The sequence below is a fragment of the Cololabis saira genome, chromosome 1, assembly GCF_033807715.1.
Source record: "Cololabis saira isolate AMF1-May2022 chromosome 1, fColSai1.1, whole genome shotgun sequence".
Lineage (NCBI taxonomy): Eukaryota > Metazoa > Chordata > Actinopteri > Beloniformes > Belonidae > Cololabis > Cololabis saira.
The window spans coordinates 25689582-25713725 of record NC_084587.1 but is presented as its reverse complement, the minus strand read 5'-3'; the positions used below and the strand labels follow the sequence as shown (position 1 = coordinate 25713725).

The 24144-nt window shown below is 38.1% G+C and overlaps 1 protein-coding gene across 4 annotated transcripts in view; it reads right to left on the bottom strand.

The window, feature by feature from the left end:
- The window catches only part of sorbs2a (sorbin and SH3 domain containing 2a), a 64843-nt gene that overhangs the window by 28123 nt on the left and 12576 nt on the right, over nt 1-24144 (bottom strand). For 2 of the 4 annotated variants that reach the window (XM_061719128.1, XM_061719111.1), the window contains exons 3-14: nt 14282-14337; nt 12949-13038; nt 11641-11667; nt 11381-11505; nt 9464-9889; nt 6700-6826; nt 5376-5551; nt 3709-3775; nt 2856-2906; nt 2518-2731; nt 1933-2047; nt 221-292 (exon numbers count right to left, since the gene is read on the bottom strand). In XM_061719128.1, the coding sequence (XP_061575112.1) occupies nt 221-292; nt 1933-2047; nt 2518-2731; nt 2856-2906; nt 3709-3775; nt 5376-5551; nt 6700-6826; nt 9464-9889; nt 11381-11505; nt 11641-11667; nt 12949-13038; nt 14282-14291 (1500 nt within the window). In that variant the 5' untranslated portion in view covers nt 14292-14337. Of the gene's footprint in view, nt 1-220; nt 293-1932; nt 2048-2517; nt 2732-2855; nt 2907-3708; nt 3776-5375; nt 5552-6699; nt 6827-9463; nt 9890-10457; nt 11079-11380; nt 11506-11640; nt 11668-12948; nt 13039-14281; nt 14338-24144 lie in introns of all 4 variants that reach the window. The other 2 variants (XM_061719137.1, XM_061719119.1) reach the window with 2 other exon arrangements.

The following is a 24144-nucleotide window of genomic DNA, read 5'->3' as shown; positions in this document are numbered from 1 at the left end:
ATGCCTGCTAGTAACTAGACAAAAACCAACGAGCAAAAAAAAGACAAAAGAAAAAAAAAATAGCAACAGAGAAACACATCACAACCTGTCACAATAGTGTGTGAGGGGGCATCACTGCACCAAACAGGAACCACATGCCCAAACAACTAGCCCAACCCAATCTAATGGTGGATGTCTATGGCAGAGTTGTGGTTGAGGGAGGAGCTAAGCCCTGACTTACCGGGCGCCCAAACTCCAGCTCGGAAAAGAACCTATACCAAGGCTCGTTCTCTAAATCTATGTCATCATAGGTCTGGGAAAGTATGAGAGAGACACAAGTAGAAGAAAAGACAGAAGAAATGAAGTGTGGAGGGAAGTCACACACAAAGAGACATGGATCTCATGGTTAGGAATGGGCAAAGTGAGATGTGTACAGGATAAACCAGGATGAAGACTGCTTCACGCAAACAAGTGTTGATGCAGAACCCTTTTGCTTCTCAAGTTTCACTCCTGCAGTCCACTGGAGACTGGTGCTATCACCATCAGCCAGCAAAATGTCAAACACTATCACACTCCAAATGGGGATTAGGCTATGTGTCAGTTATCAGAAAAGGCCAGAACATGAGCCATTTCACTCATTTGGAAGTTAATATTCCTTATCTGGCACCAATTAGATTCTGTCTCTCTGTGTTTCCTTTTTATTATCTTCCAATGAAAAGCATCATAAACTATTTTGTTGTGGACAGGTGCTGAAAAAAACCCTGTCAAATATGACCCTTTCTTCACATCTTATGTATGTTAAAGTCATCACAGATTATTACTTCAGCACTGACGTAACAATGAAAAAGCACATTTACATATTTGCTGTTCAACATTACTGGATGAAGTTAAAAAAAAGAAAAGAGAAAAAAGAAAGCTGGCAGCAGTGTAGTGCTGTCTGCTCTTTCTAACCTTATTCCCACATGAAATGCATGCTAGTTTTCTCGCCAAAAGAAATCCTGCCAGGTGATGTTTTGTGCATGTTGTAGTTTTGCATCTCCCTTGCTAAAAAGAGGACTGAGATTTCAGTAAGATGAGTCAACCAGTACAAAAAAAGAGGTCTGGAGGAGAGACGACCAGTAATGTTAATATGAAATGAGCACACAGATACCAGCCATAGGTTTTCTTCAAAAAAATGTTTCTCTAAGCTGATAATTGTACAGATAGATGCTTCAACATTGGATTAGACATTTTAGAGTGGCTATTTTTCCTTGAATAATGGAGAAAAGAGACACTTAAAAGACAGCAGATAAGCCAGTATGAATACTGCCTACAGCTTTCTCTTTTTATTGCCTCTATCAGGAACTGACTCATGCATTATTGCTCTAGAAGTGCTCTCTGCAGACATTACATTAAATGTCAAACCTTTACAAAAAGCTTTCCTTCTCACACTTTTGAAAAGGCTCCTCATCCATAACATATTTCTCATCATCATGTTGCAATTTCAGACACCTCCAATTATTCTTTTGCTCCACCTCTGCACATAATTTTCTTTGCTGTCTGCACCGTAATTCAACCCACGCAACTAGTACCATCACTAGGTGATACAGCACAGGAAGATATTCACTTTTAATGCCCACATTATTTCAGACTGACAGAGATTCATACAAGAGCCCAGAATATAAAAAGTATGATACATAACTGATCATGTCCAGGTGAGTATGTAAGCTACGGCCGTATGGGACTTTTTATTCCTGCTTCTTGCATCAATTTTGTTGATTGATTTCCACAACGTTTTGCATAAAATGTTGCATCAGTTCCGATGTTAATGTCATCAGATACTGGACATGATGTTCGGCTTTAGATTTAATATTTACCTGAACAACAACTGGCAGTAACACACAAAATAAGAAAGACACAGGAGGATCTTTTCTGCAGATCAAAGGAAAATGTCAGTAACTACAAAACACTCACTGGTCTTTCATGCTCCAAAATAGAGGATTTCCCAGGCTCGTACTCAAAGATACTCTTGGGCTCTGCACGGTACTTTCTTGTGTCCACTTTTCTGTCAGGAGGACCCCATTCATTCCTGGTGCAAGGAAAGCAAAAACATTTCTGTCAGAAAACAGCTTGACTTGTGCCCTGGTCTATAATGGTTCAGAGAGGATGCCAGAGAATATACCAACAGGGTATTGACATTACAATATGTTAGCAGTTGCAACAGTGTCAATGTTTATAATGACAGTTTTCTGTACTTTAAATAACTAAAAATAATAATTACTATGAGAATTTCAATTGTGTATAGAATAACGTTGCTAATGCTTTAACTTTCTAAAACTGGTAGACGAGTGGGTGAACAGTGGGAGGGTGGATTTGTTGCTGATTACACAAGTCTTGGCAATTTATAAGCCCTTGATATAGCACTTATTTCCTCATACAGTAAAGATGAGAAGGAACTTGTTTTGGTGGCACAAGAGGACAAAACATGGAAGAATGCTGCTCATTCTAATGGCTGATTACGGTAAACTGACATATTACAGCTGAGGAATTTTCTCTTACATGTCTGGTGAATCTCTCTCACGATCGCTGTCCCTGGCTCTGAGCTGGAGGAGGGATGGCATGGGGGGAGGTGGTGGGGGCACGGGGGAAGGCGACGGCTCCCGAGGGCCCAGCTGCCCTCCGTTGTCTGAAGGACTCTTGGACAGAGGTCTGTAGGTGTGTGTCCGAGGAGGTGGGTGTGCCATGGTGGTGCCTGATGAAAGGCTGCAATCGTCTGTGAAGGACAGGATTTAAGAAGACAGTGGAGTAAGAAGCAATGAAACCAGTAAAGCAGAAATGACAAAATATATGGGTTGGAAAGACACTACTTATTATATATAATGAGGAGAAAGTCTCACCACTGTTTATGAGAGTGTATGTTGCATTATATGTGTCAGAATAGTCATCATCTGTAAAAAGACACAAACAATGATTTTGATATGTGGAAAGATATACTTTATAGCAAACAGGGTACAAACTGTGAAGAAACTCAGCCAGCTTGCAAAAAAGACAATAACAAAGGAATTTCAAAGAGTTATTATTTGTCACCGTAGAAGACTGGTAACTGCCCAAGATACAAAAGCCTCTCCCCTTCTGTCCATGAACAAAAACCCATTTTTTTCAGGGTCTCTTTTAAAGTTTTAATAGGAATGTCCAGTTGGACTGAATAAAACTAAAGTAGCTTAAGCAGGAACCAGACACTTATAAGAACCACCTTTCAGTTCTAAAGCAGAAAATACCAAACAGATATAGAGTCCTGGTAATTCTTGCAAAACATCAAGTCCATCACAAATATCTAAATCATATTAAACCACCTAATCTTGAAAAAGCGTTGTGTTTGAGTGAATTTGTGAGTGTGTTTATGGGTTGTCATAAAAGGAGCCTGAGCAGTTTAGAACAATCAAGCCTTGTGCTGCTTGTGTGATTCCCTCAATCCCACAAAATCAGAGCACATTTCCCAGACAGCTCTGTGTCCATCAGAGGTTTCTCTCCCTCACTCGGCCAGCTCCAGATTCTCTTGCTCGCATCTAATGAGTTCTGGCACTGAAGTTGATTGGGTGTTTTGATTTGACTAGAACTGGCACGCACAGGCACACAAAGACACACACATGCAAGCAAACTGCATGCATACATGACCAATTACATCCAAGATGTGCAGTCATCAAATCTCAACACATAACGGGACATTTCAGAGTTTTGGTATAGCCTTACCTGCTTTGTGAACTTTATGAATCTGTTTGAACATGGTTTTGTACCAGTCCTTGGGCCGGTCCACCGTCTGCATAAAGATAAATTACTATTAGAATTCATGTGCTTTGAAATCCAAAATAAACTGTGTGACATAAATTGCAAGCCATAAATTTACCCTCCATTAGAGAAAACATTACAGCGCTGAGAAAACACACTCAGCCTTTTTTTACATTCATATTTCACTCAGATAATCCAACCACGTTGAGAGATTAATTCATGATTCATGAGGATTAATTTATTACATTTGGAGACATTCCATGCTCCTCTAGTTCAATTCAAACATTTATTTAAATTGTAAGCGCTTAAACTGCCTTTTTTGGCTAAAGATCACTTACTGTAATTCTTTATATATTTCTGATTTTACTTTTTTGTCTTTTTTTCCTGTGTCAATCACACAAAGACCCAAATGGTCATGGATCTAATAGACACCAAACTGGTGTCCAAACAATTTAAATACTTATTCAAGTATTTTTATTACAAATGTACGGAACTGAAACACAGCAACATAATCTCTGTAATGTGATATGTTTCTCGTCGAAGCGAGAATACTAACATGTGCAGCAAAAAGCTTTGTCCTGAAACACTTTGTCACAATTATGTGGCTCCAGGGGAGACACTTACAACATTGTATCTTCAGAGAAGTTCAGCTACTGTTGCAAAAAAGCAAAGCAAATCACCCAAAAAAATAGTTAGAACAGTGTGACTTCGTGGTTAATTAGATTTAATTGATACTGGGTTTTTTTAAGGACCCAAGTCTTAATATATAAAGTATGCATAAATAAACACAGATGAGACTATCATTTGCTCTATGATAGCATGAGTCATGTGTGTATGGTAAGGTGATGCTTTCAGAAATTCATGTTAGAAGTGTAGTTTTGCCCCCTGCAGGTGTACAAACTATGGTCCTGTAAAACTAAAGCACTGGATTCAATCTCTTGAGCCTGGAAACTTCAGGAGAAATGTTTGTCTTCGTGTAAACAGTATAGCTCAACAGCCACTTCAAAAAAGAGCTATCAAATGGCAGAGAGACTTAATCCTCTCCTTTTTTCAGTAGCACTGAGCACTGTGCTTGGCTTCCGGACAGAGACGAGGCAGTGAGCGAGTGTGTGTGACGTGCATGTAGCATTGGCACGGACAAGAGACGGGCCAATTACAGCTTCTCTCTCCACGGTTACCAAACAGAAGGGCTGCAAAAATGCTTGTGGGTTCACAACAAGGAGCATCTGTTCTTTTTTTCTTTGTTTTTTCCCCCCTTTCAAACATTTTTCTTTTTTCTTTGCTTTTAGTAGTTTTGTTTTTCAGTATACAGTATAATTTAGCATGTCTACCTTTGAATCCTTCTCACTCAGGAAGTGAGTGAAGTGTCAACATATGGAAAGCCTTAACAGAGATAGCAAAGGCAGCACTAAAGCACATCTTTATAACAAGCACACAGATTGAGAGCGAAAGAGATACAGAGACAGAGACAGTGAGAGTGAGGGCGAAAAGGGATATTAATAGGAGGTCAAAAGCTGCCGACAGTTGAAAATAATCCGTCACTCGTGCTTGGATCGTATATCAAGACAGCAGAATTGGGTCAAAAGACATTCATGTGAAGCAACTTGTTGCAAAGACATGGGCAAGCTCACCGTGCGAATGGCAATAGGGATGCCCGACTTGTCCACGGGGCCGATCCCTTCATAATGTGGGGCTTTAATGACGGATACCCTCTTCTCTTCCTCTGAGAAGCGAGCGATGGGCACAGTGCTGCTGACGGTGGTGTGGCCAGAAACCACAGACTCTCTGGTGACTGACTCACTGCCTTCTACATACAAAAAAAAGGAGAAGACAGATATGCCAGTTTTTCTCTGGAATCTTTTAAATATACTCTCTATATTTCAGTTCTTTCATCTCCTACTGGTTCAGGAATACTATGATGCACTGGGATGCATCTTCAGTGATGCATAGAAAAAAAAAATCAGTTGAGCAATGCAACACCCCAAGGTCCCGAGTTAATAGCTTTTTTGATTAGTAGTTTTAATGAAGACACAAAGCTGTTCTCTCTCAAGTACCTTGAGTTCTTTTCAAATTGTGTATATGGAAATGCTTTTACCTTAACTATTAAACATTGCCATTCGTTTTTTGCTGTGATTTTATTCAATCATTTAGATTTTCTTCATCGCTGCACTATATTTCATGAAACATTGAAGTGAACTCTGATTATGATTATTCAAAATTTCTACTTAAAAAAAAAAAATCTGTTCTTTAAAAAAAGAGAAGAAATCATCTCCTCTCTCAAAAATCTATTAATGCTCAGCTCTGTCACCACCACAAGTCCAACATTCCAGTTGCTTGCAGAGGCAATGACTTTCCAGAAACAACATTCCTCTATTAACCTGGAATGGGTATCTAACCACAGGTCGAGTTATCTGTCCATAGATGTCCGATAGATGTATTCCAGCATTCCTGTATAAAGGGACTGTTGTGTTGGGTGGGAAGGGAACACACACAAAAACCCCTAGATTTAACATGGCAGCACCTGTGTCCAACTGGAATCGCAGCAGTCTGACCAGAACTTATCCAGCTACCCTCCTATGTGATTTCCTGCTTGTGTTGTTCTCTCAGATGTAAGTCGCTTTGGATAAAAGCGTCTGCTAAATGACAGTAGTAGTAGTAGCTAATGTCCCTCCGGGACCAAACTTTGGGTGACACAGAGTTAGATAATGCTGGATGCTGCACTATCAATACTTTAACAATGCTTTGGAAAGCAACATACTTCTGGAAAGAAAAAATATATTTACATTTCGTGTATGCTTGAGCTCTGTGCACAGTTTTGTTTAGGGATAGTCCAGAGTTCTGGATTGGATACAGATAGGCAGATAGTGTAATCGCTTCCCTTGCAAAATGTATGGCCTGGAAAAAAACTTTTGTTATTCTCAGCTCATACAAATCCACAAAAGAGCAGTGACTCACCTGAGCTTCTGCTCTGTCCCTGGAGTGCCATGTGAAGTGAGGGAGGAGGTGGAGGATATGACGGGGGAGACATGGGCCTCTTTGAATGGCTAGCACTTCCATTCATAGCGTGAGAGAGGACCTGGCCCTAGGAATGACCCACAAGCCAGAAGCCAACAGTAAGACAATTATTCATTACAAAACACATGAGTTTTGAGAATCTAAAATATTAGAACAATACAGTGAATATAAAATAAACAAACAATATTAACAAAACACTTAGTTATCATATTACACAAGTGGTAAAGAACACAGGTATAACATAGGAATGGCTGGACATGTAAACACAAATATAGTGGCTCTAATGTGATTCATAGTAAGTGCCACTTGAGAAGTGACTGTAACAGTTAAGAACAGTTAGTGAGGGAAAGGGGCACTTACTTAATCACTTCAAAACAGAAAGAAAAGTTTAAAACACAAACTGTTAAAAGAAAAAACCTGCTTACATTCACATCCATCTCGTACTAATTAGTTAAGACATGTTAAGACAGCAGATGTGATATTTTCAGAATGGGAGGCACCTATGCAAAATGCTCTCCCATTACTTTGAAAAAGAACAAATTAATTTGAAAGAAATGCAAATTAATTTTTTCATGTTCACATGTCAGTTTCAAGGTAAGACTGGTGACAGGAAAGAAATGCTACGGCAGTGCTAATAAAATTAATAATTTAATTAGAGTGAGTAACATGATTTTTGTTTATTTTTCTTTGATCATAATGCTGCAGATGAGAAACTCAAACAGAGAATTGAAAGTGGCCATTGTAATACACATCTCTGAGAAAGATTTTAACTATTTAATGTTGGTATGATTATTTCCAGGGCAGGACAGTGGCTTAGTGGTTAGCACTGTTGCCTCACAGCAACAAGGTTCCCGGTTCAACTCCCTGCTTGCGTGGGTTCCCTCTGGGTACTCTGGCTTCCTCCCACAGTCCAAAAACATGTGTAGTAGATTCTAAATTGCCCGCATGGTTGTTTGTCTATATGTGTGGCCCTGTGATAGACCGGCGACCTGTCCAGGGTGGACCCCTGCCTCTCGCCTGTAATTAGCTGGGATAGGCTCCAGCAGACCCCGTGACCCTATAGGAAATGGATGGATGGATGTTTATTTCCTGGCTGTCCAATCCAATCAGCTTTTTTGTAAAAGAGGATCTATGTGCAGCACAACCACGTACACCCAGAATCTTCTTCACTTCACTGCACTGACCGTTGTAAACAACACCCCTTGGAGTAATGAATGACAATACAATGCAACTCAGTACATCCAAACTTAATTGCTTGGTAAATGTCAAACAAAGTGGAGTAGCCTAACTTGAAATGACAGTTCAGTTTTTATGACTTTTGAGATGTTTGTAACTTTAAATGCAGCATGCACATGCTAAGCCATGCCATAACCAAGAGTTACCGTACAACAATCTTTGCAAAAAATGATATCAGGATAGTATCATGAGCTGAGTGCTTATGTAGCTAACGGCCTGACTAACGTGGTGCGTTACATCGTACAGTCTTAAAGGAAAGCTGTGGACATTTTAAATCTGGTCTATGTTTTCCTTCTTTTTGTGCTCAATTTATTAGCAGACAACTGTGTTTGCACTGTTAATGATGTGCAACAACTGTTCTTAGTCAGAATCTGATTTAAAGCTCGACTGTATTTTTTTTATGTCAAAGTAAACTTATTTTTGCCACTGACAGACTGAGACTGTTAAATGACAGTAAAGCAAACAGAATTTAGTCTCCTTGCTAGTTGGGATAAGCAATGTTATATTTTCATGACATGTGGATATTCATCTAATTGTTTCACAAGAAGAGGAGGACGTTGTAGAAAGTCCTTCATCAAATGATGAATTAACCCTTAGTTATAAAGATGTTTTGCCAATTTGATGGGGAGGCGTTCTTATTGTATTGGAGTTATTAGAGGAAAAACTAAATCAAGGACTGTCTTGGAGAACCAGGTATCTCAGGAAAATACTCATGTTCCTTTGATCAGGGCACAAAAACATTGTCACTGGAGAGGGAGTTTCACCGCTCTAAAAATCAACTACAGGACAAAACAAAGTTCAGGTTTCACATGGCAAGTATAAACTACATGTAAAATGTTTTTTTGTTCTTGCAATCTGGAAACTTGTAAACATTAAGTATTTTACTTTGTTTAGTACTATTTCTCCAGTACCAACACCTTGTAAGCAGAAATAATATAAGAGACCACACAATATAGTCTGCAGTGAGCATGATCACCTGGTAAGTATGCTAGGTGAGGAGTCCTACTGCTGTTTGCAAAAGTTTATCATCTGCCACATCAAAATCAGAGGTTGCCAGTTTGATTTCAATAACTGTCTGATATTTGTCAGATCCATACTTTTTTGTTCCAATGAAGAGTTTCACCCAAAAATGGGAAAAAACAGAGCCAATTTTTAAAAATATTTGAATTTCCTAAGAAACCATCTAATACGGCAGGAATATATGAAAATGAAAAGAAAAGAGACACGTATGTAAGCTGACATTGACTCTTATGAGCACATTAACATCCACAACAAGAGGGCAAAGTGTGTCGGATTTGATTTTGACATATGACAGGTGGGGGGACAGTTGATGGTTAATGAAAGTAAAAAAGTGGTAGTAGTCACACACTTTGTGGAACTTTGGTTTAATTATTAAATGAAAAGGTGGAAGGGGGGAACAATGATTGTAATACTGTGTGTTACAGATATGGGTTGTTTGGATAATTACATTAGTGACAGTGGCTGCTGCAGTAGTGGAGCCCACAGAGGTTGTTAGCGCATCATCAGGGCCAGCAGTGGACGTGTAGGCAGAGACATGGCTGAGAGTGGGCGATGGTGTGGGCGAGGCGCCAGGTGAGTCCAGGCTACAGATCTGCAGCTCATCCAGCAGACCCGCCGTGGACGAGGAGTAGTGGCTTAAAGCTGACACTGTCACAGGGGATGCTGAGGGTGACACACAGCCACCGATGCTCACACCGCTGCCTGTGGTATGGTTAGGCCCGCTGACCGCACCGGCTCTTACCGCAGCTCCACTAGGAACATACGGGGTGGGCGTCAGGGCCTTGGGCATTATCCTTGACAGGTACTCAAGTGATTCATAGCTCTGGCAGCGATAGGGGGCGTGACGTGCTGTGGGGTCAGGGGAAGGTAGTCCCTGGTGTTGGAGTAACAGGGAATGGATAAGAGAGGAAGGAGAGGAGGCGAGTGTTAAGTTTGATCACTTATCAGCCACATTGTGAGAAGCGTGTGGAAGTAACATGTATGGTTGGTTGATGATGAAATGTAGTTGTGAAATCACGCTGTGACATGAGGCTGCAGCATCACCTTCTGAAACATAAGTAATGCTGTGAATTGAAAAACTTCTGTTAATTCAGACTTGATGCAAAACACCAAATGATCCTGTCAGCAACAGTACATTAAACATTTGGTCATCACACATACGGTACAAGTTCACACATGTTTCAATGTTTGGACAGAACCATCAAGGTTAACAAACTTAAGGGCAACACACAAGTAACCCATGATCTTTGTTATATGTTGTAAAGGCTACAAATACAAATGTAAATCGGACAAAACAACTTTTACATTAGCTGTGCTTGATGATGTTTTGTGACCAGTGTGTAACCCTTTAGGCATTGTTGATGTTCCATGGATATACAGCATTTACAAGACTGCATTACATTATTTTGCTCTGTTATTATAACATGTGGTCAGTTATGTACCAACAGTTCTGCAGCTGAAGGTCTTGGTGGAATTGTAGGAGGAGGCTCTGTCATTTCCGCCTGGGATGAAGCTGGAGTTGAGGTGTCATTTCGGGCTTGAACGGGGACCTTGAGTTCCACTCTGGGATTTGACGTCAGATGTGTTGGATTTTTTACATTCTCTGTACCCAAGTGGACAGAAACTGGAGCTGTCTGTGTTGGGTGAGGAGAAGCATTGGGACCACTGAGTGGAGGTGGGGAAGTAGGTGGAGGGGAACTTGGGATCTGGGTCTCAGAATGGTCATCAGCGTGTGAGTTCTGGTGAGCAGGTGGGTCAGGTATAGTGACGGGGGTTATCTTAAGGGAAGATACCTTACGTTCATTTGTATTAGCAGAGGCAGTGGACCGATTAACCTCTTGAAGTGTGTTTGCACTGGTCTCCGTGTAGGAGTAAGAAGACATGCTGCTCATGGTGTAGGACTCTTTCAAAACGTCCTTGTCATTTTTCGTGAATGTTAGTGTTCCAGGACTGAAATCATTAGCCAGAGCAATAACAGTGCTGTAATCTGGGGGATTTGTGCTGGAGGGTGAGAAGTGAAAACTTTCTCTCCTGGGGGGTGGCAATGGTAAGGGACTGATGTCCTTGTTAGCCCATAATAAGCAGAAGCCAATGTAAGTTAAAACAACAACAAAAAAAGAAAAATCATCAGCACAGAACTTGATATGGTAAAACAGTTCCAGATTTAACTTAATAAAGAGCAGTGAGATTTACATAAATTATCCATAGTGATGATTGTTATTATAAATAAGCTTTTTCCACAGACAATTTTACAAGTCACTAAGCTTAAATCAGACAAATGTTAGATTTTTTTGTTTCTTCCATTTGAAGTTTGGACAGTTAATATGATCAACGTTCTGTCATTCCAGGGTGTAACATGTTTTACCTGTGTCGGTGACTTTTTGTCCTGCAGGTTGGGTCTGACACTTCTGAAACCTTTGGCAGCAAGCGATGAGTTGGTGGCATCGCCGTTCTTGAGGCCGTCAGTGGCACTGCGCGATCGCCATGAATCTAGAGATGAATTCAATAAAATTAATGTAATGTTCTTCTGCTGTAATTTTGTGTTCTTTTGTATTTGTGATGTTTCATTGCCTCTTTTGTTGCGTATCAAATTAAAATTCCCCACAATGAAAACGAGAAACTTACCCAAGTCTGATGAGTGAGAATTACTACCTGGGGAACAGAAAACACACGGAAATAATAAGAGTGGAGTCATATACATCCCAGAAAGTAAAAAGAAAACTATTACTGCATGCAAAATGAAATCTATAAAAGCTGTCATCTCACAAAATATGGACTACAATAGGGATGTCCCAATCACAACTTCTTACTCCCAAGTCCGAGTCATTTGAGTTTGAGTATCGGCCGATACCGAGTCCCGATCTGATACTTGGGCAATCCACAAAAAAAAAAAAAAAAAAATTCTGAGGAGCCCATTTTCAAATTTTTGCTCTACGCTTACGTCACCTAGTACTGCCAACTCCTCAGTGAGGAAAGTAAATATTGACTTTACAAGTTTTATGCAATTGTAATGGATGCTATAGGAGAGAGGAATAACGTTGTGAGTGGGATAAAAAAGGGAGTAAAAAACACGCTAAATATATTTAAAACGGTTAGCCTACTACCCCGCCTGACATAAACTGTAACTGTTAACAGTGAAACATAATGTATTGACAGACGATAAATAAAAAAAACAAACAATGTATATAATTATTAATTAAATAATATAACTTTGTGAAATAAAAATTTAAAAAATCTGATCATCTCCACTGAATCCTGATCATTCAGAAGTCATGTGATTGGCCCTTATTTTCGATCATGGTGCAGATTGGGACTTCACTACTGCACAAAATGAATTTATATTACTGTGACTGTATAAAAATGAAGCAACCACTATCATCAAGATAGCACACAAAGCTCATCCATGGACAGATCCTCATCTCCCCATCAGTCATGGTAAGAGAGCTATGTAATACCATGTTAAAAATGACTGATACAACTCTTTTGAAAAAAGAGAATAGATTAAATTGTATGAACTGAGATGAACGGGACATAGATCTGGAAGACATGAAGCTCCTCAGAGGAATGGAAATGAACATTAACAGCTGATGGGAAAGTAATGATTCGTAGCTGAGTTAGGAATCAAAACAAGCCAAAAAACTGCACAAAAATAAATTAAACAATTATAAAAGAAACACAGGAAAACATTGCATTTGCAGTCAAAGCATTGCTTAAGCATACAGAGGCAGCCACAGCATATTGCTGTTTTATTTAAATCAGACTGGCAAAGCCCCAACTGGAGTTTCATTAACAAGCCATTTCTTTTTCCATTTCACACACTTACCTCATGCTCTGACTAAAACATTATCTCAAGACCTCAGTATATTACAGTAGGTATTCAACAAAATAGTCTCCTTCCAATATATATTAATTTATGTTTGTGAGTGTTAGTACCTGTGCCTAGATTTGGTGAGCTCTGGACCCTCTTCATGGGAGAGAGTACAAAAGACAAGGCCACACTTTTGCGAGAACATCCTCCACTATCTGGGAAATCACAGCCAGGTGGGTGATCATTTTGAGGGCAAAGCAGCAGCAGCAGCAGCAGCAGCACACATGCACATGCATGTACACAGTGACACAAACACACACACCGCATAATGTCTTCATCCAAAAAAGAAATAAAAATAAATAATGCAAAAAAAAGTAATAGGCAAAACACATGCATTTGAAATGTTTGCTTTTTATTTCAGCATATCAGTTGAGGGATTTGCTACTAAACAATTATTGTAAAAAAAAAAGATGTTTTTATATGTTGTATTATATTTACTTATACTAACTTAAACATTTCAAGAACGGAGTTAAAAAGTGTACATTTTCTTCCTTTTTAATTTCAGTGATGATAAAAGCTTCTAAATGAGACTATAAGTAACAAATATTACAACAAATGTTGGGAAAAAGGTGAAAATTGAAATTAACAGTCCAAATAGTTTTATGGTTATGGTTAATTATGGTTAAATACTAGTGCATTTGTCTTTTGTGACTGTTTAAACACTTCCAATAGCTAAATTGGTGAAAGAAGAGTTATTTCTTCCATAGTAAATAAAACAAATACATTCTCACATATTTGTCAAATTCATTGAAAAACTTGGAAATTAGTATAAATATAGACCTCTATCTAAAACTTAGGTCAATACTTCCCAGTCCAAGATACTGAGGAAAATATGGTCTTGATTGGCTTATAATAAGCTCATTATATTCCTAGTCATCTTTCAAGAAATGACAACCCTATTTCTGTGCGGGCTTTCATTCTGTAGGGCAAATGAGCAACATGAATCAAGATACTACTGCCAGACAGGCTGATGATGTTGACGTATGCTGTTTCACTTTCGTTGATTACTCATCCCTGGTACTGGACTGAAATTGTCAGTTCAGCCCAGCATAAGTGCCACATTTTAGGACAGAGCTTTAGAAACGTATTCAAAACAAGAAAGAAAGAACTGGCTTAACCTAACATGCTTATTACACTTGATGCTTAAGGTTTTTGTTGGCCAGGCACAAAATTATCCAAGAATAAACGTGGAAAAAGGTGACCAAGATTATAACTACATTTCTCAAATATGTGGCAGAGGAAAATAACACATTATACCTAATAAAATAGCACATAACACAAATGTAGAATCCATGCCAACAACAGCAAAACAAAAATCAATTGTAAAAATCAAAATACCAGTGGACATAGATTGTAGATTGATGAGGCCTTAATCTACATGTGTTTTTGCAGACATACCTGTATTCATACTGAAGAGCACTTCTTACTGATTTAGTACAGTAGGACACACTTTCCTGAAAAAAACAACACTTTAGAGTCAGACTCTCAACATTTATAGTTTTTAAGTGAACAAGACCGGAAAAAAGTGGGTGTCACTTTTAAAACACACATTTAAATGCCAAAAAGCAAACTTCTAGAGGCTGATGAACCAGTTAAATCAAAGTTCCAAGTCAAAATACCAACATGAAAACAAGAGGATCTCGCAAGCATGCAGTGTCCTGGTAAACACAGACACATGACTGCTTTGGCCAGAGCTGGAGCAAAGAAAGGAGATACTACAACATCCAAAGACTGAAGGAGGATTCAGACGTCATTGCTCTGACCAGATTCGGTACCACACGAGTGAAAAAGTCCCAAAAAAATGTAGAGTTTAATATGCTTTGCTTAATAACCACACAGTAATGCATACAAGCATGTGTCTTTACTGTGAGTTTTATTAGATACCGTGAGCTGCAGCATAAACATAGAAACATCTATCTGATGCAGACAGCGCTTGACTAATTTAAGAACAAACTAATAAATCTAAACTAATGTACAATTCTGTGTCCTGAAAAATGTGTAGGCCGTATGATCTGAATAAAAAGGTTGATCTGATGTTTATAAGCATTAGAGCTCTAAATTGTATTCATCATGTCCCCGTACTTTACCCACAATGTCTGCAGGAAGAAGAATCATGCACACTGTAAGTACAAACATTGTTTGTGAATATTCCGCAGTGACTGCAAGTCAAGTCAAAAGTTCAGCCAAAGGTTGCTTTGCCCCCGCCTCCCATATTGGACATGTACAAGCAGGCATGCAATATTCTTACACATGAAATATAAAACATATCTTGGATGATAAAAAAATGACTTTAAAAAAATATACACAGAAGATTTGAATCTCAAAGTAAAATAAGAAGGAGCAAACATGATTTGAGACCTCTCAGAGGGCATAAATCTGTTATTTACTTGTAATTCAAAGTACTCTGTGATACTTATCCTATGTTTGCCTCAACAGGTGCTCTACAGAAGAACTACAAGCTGGCTTTTTAGTGATTTGATCAATACGGGCTTGTCCTTTTTTGCTTCAACTTCTAAACAGCTCCTAACATAAGTGCAAAAGAGCCACAACGACAATCAACAGATTTAGCTATGAAGACGTTTCAGCCACAGTTTAAACCAATGGAATGTAAATAATGTAAGATCATTTATTTCTGCCGGATGACAAATAAAATACACAGACCTCAGTAAGATTACCACACACGAGTAATAAAGGGACCAGTAAATGAGAAATAATACTATGTTCACTTAACTTTACCCACGCGTGATGTCTGTCTTGTTCTGTATGGAGACCTTTTCTTGGATCTGGTGAAACTTGATACATGATTTATATAAATGGCACCAACACCAAAAGCCAAAGGCAAAGCAAGGACTGTTCCAGCATGGTGTGAGAACAAGAACATATGTGTCATCGTGGGATTAGGGGTTCCAACAAATATAACGACAGAATATCCGTGGAAGCTGCCATGGAGACCGTACATGCTTGGAATGTAAATAACTGACACATTGCTAACACATGCACACACACAAATAGATACATGCACACACAGACACATATTTACACACGGCTGGATCTGTTTTGTTCTTTTTTTTTTGTTTAGTTTTTCCATGAATGGATCACAACAGTGCAAGTGCATATGATTTTTAAATCATTACAATCCTGTCTAAAGAGACGTATATTTAATTGGATGAGTGAAATGTCTGGGTAAAACATCTGGCTTGAGTTTGCAGCACAATTCGGCATCTTTTCTCTCAGTGTCTTTACTCAGCATGGAAGAGAAAATGCACATATATTTTAAATATGCTGATACAATAATACTACATGACAAATTAGACTCACTTAAACACACACTGTGTTTACAGATTAGTTGCCAACTAGACATAAAGGTTACACGATTAATGACGGCACATATACTGTAAATACCTGTAAAAACGTAGGACATACATTTCCATACTTTTGTTACAGCTCTTTGGCACCTTGTGCCTGACTGAACATGACAAGTAAAGTCTTGATAATCATGTCTGTTGACGGTTTTTAGTTTCACATCCATACTCTGAAATAAATATGTGCACCGTCATACAATTTGGCTTTAGTGGTAGATGCCACTAGATGGAGGCGATAAAATGATCATGTCTTTGACCACAGTGAAATCTTTAAAGGCAAGTTTAAGTTTATTTGTATAGCACAATTCAACAACAAGGTGATTCAAAGTGCTGTACAAAGACATTAAAACATAGATAAAAAAACAAGATTTAAAATGTAAACAAAAAAAGAAAGAAATAAGAACAATAGATAAATTAAGATAAAATCAGTAGTTAAAATATGATTAAGTTTTGGAACTGCTTTATTCAAATGCAGCCGAAAATAGATGTGTCTTAGACCTGGACTTAAATACATTGTGAGTGTTTCAGCTGATCTGAGGCTTTCTGGGAGTTTGTTCCAGACATGTGCAGCATAGAAGCTGAATACAGCTTCTCCATGTCTGGTTCTGACTCAGAGAACTGATAAAAAACTGCATCCTGATGAACTGAGGGGTCTGGAAGGTTCATACTGGGTCAAAAGGTCAGTGATGTATTTTGGACCTAGACCATTCAGAGCTTTATAGACCTTTATCAAAACTTTAAAGTCTATCATCTAAAAGCCAGGCAGCCAGTGTAAATACCTCAGAGTTGAACTGATGATGTCCGCTTTTTTGGTCTTAGTGAGGATTTGCTTCAGAGCTCTGAATGAGATGCAGTTGTCTCACTGATTTTTTTTAGGTAGGCCTGTGAAGATGCTGATACGATAATCAAACCTACTAAAGATGAATGCATGGACTAGTTTTTCCAGGTCCTACTAAGACATGAGATCTTTTAACCTTGATATATTCTTAAGGTGATAGTAGGCTGACTTTGTTATTGCCTTAATGTGTTTTTCCAAATGTAGGACTGAGTCCATCACTAGACCCAGATTTATGGCCTAATTGGTGGTTTTAGGTATATAAATTGAAGCTCTGTGATGACCTGTAATCGTTTCTCTTTGTCTTCAAAGACAATTACCTCAGTTTTGTTTTCGTTTAACTGGAGAAAGTTGTGGCACATCCTGTCATTAATCTCCTCATTGCATTTATCAGGAGCCTGTACAAGGCCTCGGTCTCCTGGTGACATTGTTATATAAATCTGTATGTCATCTGCACAGCTTTGGTAGTTTTTTTTGTTGTTCTTTATAATCTGTGTCAGTGGGAGCATGTAGATGTTAAACAGAAGAGGCCCCAGGATAGAACCTTGGGGAACTCCACATGTGATTCTAGTCTGCTCAGATGCAAAGTTACCTATTGACACAAAATTCTTCACTTTCAAGTATGCTTTGAAGCAGTTTAGTACAGTTCCAGAAAGACCCACCCAGTTCTCCAGTCGCTTGAGTAATATATTGTGGTCAACTGTATCAACTGCAGCACTGAGATCCAGTGAGAAGATTTACATTTTTCCACCGTCTGTATTCAAACATATGTCATTAAACACATTGGTCAGCGCAGTCTCACTGCGCTTGAATCTGATTATAGGAAAGTAACATCTAGACAGAAAACCTAGTAACTGTAAAGTTGAATTTTTATCGTAAGATAATTTTCTCATTATGACAACAAATACCTTTTAGCTGTGATAATAAATCCCTTACATTATAATGAGTATTTCTTCTTCACTCTGGCAGGGTAAAGCCTCCAAAAACTCTGTATGCATTTGCCACTCACATAGAGCCATCTCTATCATTTGTGGAAAATGTCAAAGCTGAAGTGCAAGATTAATAATTACATGCAGTCATTCTGAAGTTCTGACAAAGTTTTAGTCTAATTAAAAATTAACATTCAAAATATTCTATCAGTCTCTGAGGGGAAATCAATTATTGTGATTTCCGTGCCATGTGTTTGTCATTTCTTAATGTAAAAAATAGATTATTATCAGCCAGTATTGGATGCTTAACCCATAGATGCCTATAAGTAACAGCATCAAAAAATCAGTGAGGCAGGCATTACTAAAAATTCATAAACATGAAGTAGTTGTTAACTGATGTTATTTTTTAGGAGATTGTGTCGGTAATTGTCGTGTTGACAAAATAACTAGAGTTCCTATGTCTTTACTGGATACATTCACATGGTGTTGACTTTGACCCCGTCCACACGTAGCCGGATATCTGCGGATATCTGCTAAACCGGAGATATTTTCCTACGTTTTGACCTGTCATCCACACGAAAACGCAAATAAACGAAGGTTTAAAAAAACTCCGGACAAAGTGAAGATTTTTGAAAACTCCGTTTATGTAGATGCGTGTAGACACACACAACCGGAGTTTTGCGTTTTGGAACGTCACATTATGCGCAAAAACAACAACAAATCTGCTCTGACGTGCGACTTTTGTTTACTATAGAACTACAGATGATCCAGCATCTGTTCTCCAAGCTATTTATTAAATAAATGGACGCAGAGCCTACACCGTAGGGTACGTGGCGACGCGCACCGTACGGAGTAGGGCCCGCAGAGCCGCCGCGGAGCCCGCAGAGCCGCCGCGGAGCCCGCAGAGGTGCAGCTTCCACGGGAGCCGCAGATGATCTACAGGTTAGAATGCTTATGAATGTGGTCGAAAACGCAGATCTTCGGTTATGTGTGGATGCAAATTTTTTTATAAACGGAGGGGGGAAATATTCGTTTTTAAAAATACCCGGGTACGTGTGGACAGGGTCTTTATCTGTTTAGATAGTGTAGATGGAATCATTCGTTTAAAGCATGAATATGAAAAAGGAATTCCAGATAAGAAGGTTAAAAAAATCCTGACATTAAAGATGAATTAATTTCAAAAATGTCTATGCAGGGAAAAGTGACATACCTCCTACTTGTTTATTTCATGTAAAATTTTGCAAAAGAAGGAAACAAAACATAAATCCGTCTTTTCAATCTAGTCCTAAATGCGCAAATTTGGAGTTCAGTTTACAATAAAACAGAAAAAATAAATAAATTGCCAAAAATAATTAATGAGAAAATGTAAAAAAGAAAAAAATAGTTATAAAATGTTGAAATATAAATTGTAATAACTAAAATAGTTAAAAAAAATGGGGAGATAATATTTTCATCAATTGTTACTTTTTTTCCTTATTTCAACATTGGTGTACTTTTTCTATTTCTTATGCTATTGCTGTCTATAGAAAAAAAAAACGTAATCGCTTTCATTACTTACAGTAATTGTTTTATCAATTTATATTGCTTTTCACACATTCAAACTACAATTGCCCATTCCCTATTCCACGTGCCACTCTTAAAAAAATTCAGTTGCCACTTCCTGGTTTAGAACTTCAAACCTCCAACTTGCATATCAGTGAAACCAATAAGTAGATAATCTGTGAATCTGTTATAATCTGTCAAACCTCTGTATCTTCTTTTCTCTGACAAGAACCCGGTATCATGGACAACAACACATTTGTCCATGTATTCCATGCTGTCAGTAATACTACAGACTTCTGCTTTGGAAAAATAGTGACATCAGCAACACATGTATTTCTTACTCTTGTTTCATGAGGCACATTGAAGACACACATACCTCAAGGACCACCTTTAAGGCCAAATGCGTGGAACTGAGCTCCTAGAATGAAGTAGGGTATTTTGACCTGTGATAATTAATATACAGTACTTTCATTTCCACTATTTCTTTTTGTCACTATAGAAGGGATTACAAAAATGGTTAAGACTAGGGCTGAATGAATGGTTCCAGTTGACTGCAGGAAGCTAGGCATCGTGGGATACCCTTGGCCCCTCAATACATAATTTTCATCGTCCTACAGCATTTCCTCATAAATCTGTCTCCAAGAAATAAACTGTGTGAGCACATGCGCACACACACACACACACACACACACACACACACACACACACACACACACACACACACACACACACACACACACACACACACACACACACCTCAGGGGACTCTACAAATGTCAAATTCATTTTATCAACACTTATTTCAAACTTAACCAAAAGTACCAGCTGATAAGCCCTATATCCTACACTAACCTCACAACATATTTTCAATTTAAAATTTTATGATTTACGTTTTGGGGATTTGCTTTAGACCCAAAGAAGAAGATACGTCTCATAATGTGACAGTGTAAACATATTTAGGTCCCCACAACATGAGTAATAGCTACTCACATAGACACACACTGTCACACACACGGGGGTAAATCATGGGTCTGGCGTCGCAGGCTGTCTGTGTCCAAATGATGGTCAGATTATAGACAGCATCATGTTTCTTCAGGACAGATCAGCGGCGACACAGCAGCTGTGACCATGGTGCAATGTTAAGAGAAGACACTGGAAAAAATGGTTTAGGCGTCGTAGCTCTGATCAACTCTATTAATTCCTCCAGATAAACCATTTACAATTTTAAAAACACAAACTGTGCAGCCCTCTCTGAAGTCAGGGGTAAACTAACTGAAGTGCAAGCATTTAAATATGTACATCACCATATGGGACATTAGCTTCATCAATATTCAGTAAATGCTTTTCCAAAATGCTTCCTGCATTATTTAAAAGATAATTAAGGGGTGCCAATGCAAATTGGCAAGCTCCTTATTCCTATTGCTCAGAATTATTAGTAAATAGTATTCAACCATTTCTAATTATAATATAAGTAAAGAGTATATTGCTATAACAGGATAACAAACAAGGGTCCCTTATTTTCCCACAAGCTGTTTCGATTCAAGCCCAACTTCTGCTGGCCAAAACATTTGGTAGGATTACGTTTTTTTAATAGTTTTTTTTTTTTTTTGCAGTGGTTACCCGCTGACTACAATTTTAGCACTGGTATACCACTCTGGAAACTAGCGTGTACATAATTACTGGCTGTGATAGCTGTGGGACTGCCAACAAAAGTCAGATCCAAAAGCCAAAGAAATCCAGGATGTCCAACATCAAGACCAAGAAGTTACATGAATCTGTTGAGAAACCCACAGAACTTCCCAGTTTTCCATGTTCTAAAGGGCTTTAAGACCGAATAAATAAGACGTTGTAATTATTTATGGTTAGAAGCTTGACATGTGAAGTATTAGAAAAACACAGCTTAATTTTTAGTGCATTGCAGAAATGTGTTTTTCTAAATTCTGCTTCCCTTAATAAGACTAGAGTTTTTGTAATTAGTAAGAATTTTCTTTCTTCTGACAACAGCAACTATATTGTTGACTGCTACAGACCCTAGATTCTTCAAATGTTCATATGAGAATTTCCATCTCTATGTCTGTCCAATTATGTCATAAAGGTAGATTGGAATAAGCACATCAACGCTAGACCATAAGACTTAAGGCCTATCTTAGCTCCAACACTCATTCAGTAAGGATGTTGGGTAGACAAATAAAACAATGAATGTCACAACCCCAAATGCCCTAAAAGAGCTCTAGCCAGGATGCCATTAGTCACTTCAGGCCGCTTTGGCATAGACAAAACAAAGTTTCAGGAAACAAATACCACCTACCTATAATTTAAGCACTTCAACTTTTCTACATCCTGTGTCCTACAAGACAGAACAATCCCACTAGTAGAAACTACTCCCATGCTAAGAGCATTTCAGTGTGGTAACTACTGGAAATGCTCTTTATTATTATGCATTTACTTTTTGTCCATTCATATTACAAGGTCTGGCATACAATAAATGGCATACATGAGTTTCATTACCAATTGTGGGGAAAACTATATATATATATATATATATATATATGCTTTGCAGAATTTAACCCCCTTTTATATCACAGAAAACTGCTTGTGTTGTCCCATTTAAAACCATATTCCTAAACACTTTGAAGGGTCAACACTGATTTCTAATTTCCCACACGAAGGCATTTCCTCTCCACTTGCAAACATTCCCCAAGCATATCCTCTTATGTACAAACAACACTTTCCACATCAGTTACTTGGGGCACCGTGTTCTGCATTTACTGTTACATAAACACCATAACAGGGTATAACCTATTACCATTGGACTTGTTATAATAATAATAACTTTCACTATTAAGTCAATAACTTGTAATTACTTGTACAATTTTAAATGCAATATCATAAACGTTTTAAAGTTGCGTGGTTATGTTATAGCAATTTCTAACAAAGCTTTTGAATATCTTTTGTGAATATTTATGAGTGAAATCAGCAGTAGAGGCTGAGCAGTCATTGCAGATAAAGGGTCAAGGGTCCTGACCCCTAAGTGGTTACTCTTCAACTGAGACATACTCACGAGATGTCAACAGATTAAGCTCCTTAGCAAATCTATTTAAGTACTGAAAAGACGTAGAAGTCATCAGACAGACAAGTTCTAGTCAGCCTTTCTGGTACAGAAAAGCCTATCAGCTATTACAAGTTTGAAAAAAAAAAACATGTTTGCACAATATTGATAGATGTGAGTTTCAATATTCTAAATTAACTATTATGAAACACTACATATTACTGTATGTGTCCATATTGAACAGTGAGTACATGCAAGCGCTCAGGAATTTGAACACTAGGATAAAACCAAAGCGTAGAGCAGAGCAATTTGTCCAATCTAACTGTAGAAATCAGTGAGAACGAATCCCTTTTAAACAAGGGAAATATGTCCCTGGAGATGCAACATAAATCTTTAGCCAAGTCTCTAGACTTGTCTGACCTTAAAGGAAACTCACGGGGACAACAACGTATCCAAAAAAGGCAGAACTTAGAGTTGCTGCAGTGAATTGGGGACTAAGTTATTTTAGCTGTGCATTTTTGTGGCAAAAATGTGGGCAGTGCAGAGCTGTGGTGGGAAAAAAAACAAAAGCTTTCGGCATCAAAGGAGTCTAGCTATAAAGGAACTGACCAATGTTCTTGATATTGACACTACATTGTGAATTATAAAAGTATTCATTGGCTAAAGACTCGAGGTAAACATACCGTGAATCCATCCAATATCTATCCACACTCATTCCTATTCAGAGTCAGGGGAGTAAACATATAGACAGTGTGTCATTTATAGGAAACAATAACTTTAATACTTACGGTTTAGTAATTTTAGTGTGAACATTTAAGTGTATGGATGTATGAAATCTGTATTCCAAAATTAATAAGAGGAATATTATTTGTCTATATGTTCTATCAATTTGGCAGAATGACAAAGTATTTAAAGCAAAAGCACGTGAGAAATGTCAGCAAAAACATTTACTGGGTACTTTGATGTTTTGGTACCAGCTTCCAGCAAAACATTTTCAAATGAAAGTCAATGTGAAATGTGGATATTAAGGTTTAATCCATATTAAGGTGTTTGTGGCACAATCTTTGTGAAGGGGGCACCTTCGCTGCGGTGTTAAATATCCTTTAATGGAACACATCAGAAAGATTATCGCCACTTACCAGTACTGTAATATGACAGTATTCATACAATTATTAGAATTTGACATGTTTTCCCGACATTTAAGAAGCCAAAGTTAGCCCTCTTATACATGAATTAGTATAATTTCAGAACAATGCATAGGTTACATAGTTTTAAGCGTTTTTTCAGACATAATATCTATCAAAGTGATAGCATTTATTCATTCAGGATTTGGTCACTTTTTCTTTACTCTTCCTCGTGTTTTCATTCTGACATTCTGAAAAATTGGCAGACAGCCTCAACATACACATGTGATATCTGCCACACACACACAAATAAAGAGCAAACAAAGTGAGTTATATGACTGCACCTAAATGAGTCGGAATTTTCACCATAAAAAATCAAATTATGGTGAGATTTACTCCTGAAGGTTTAAATGCATATAG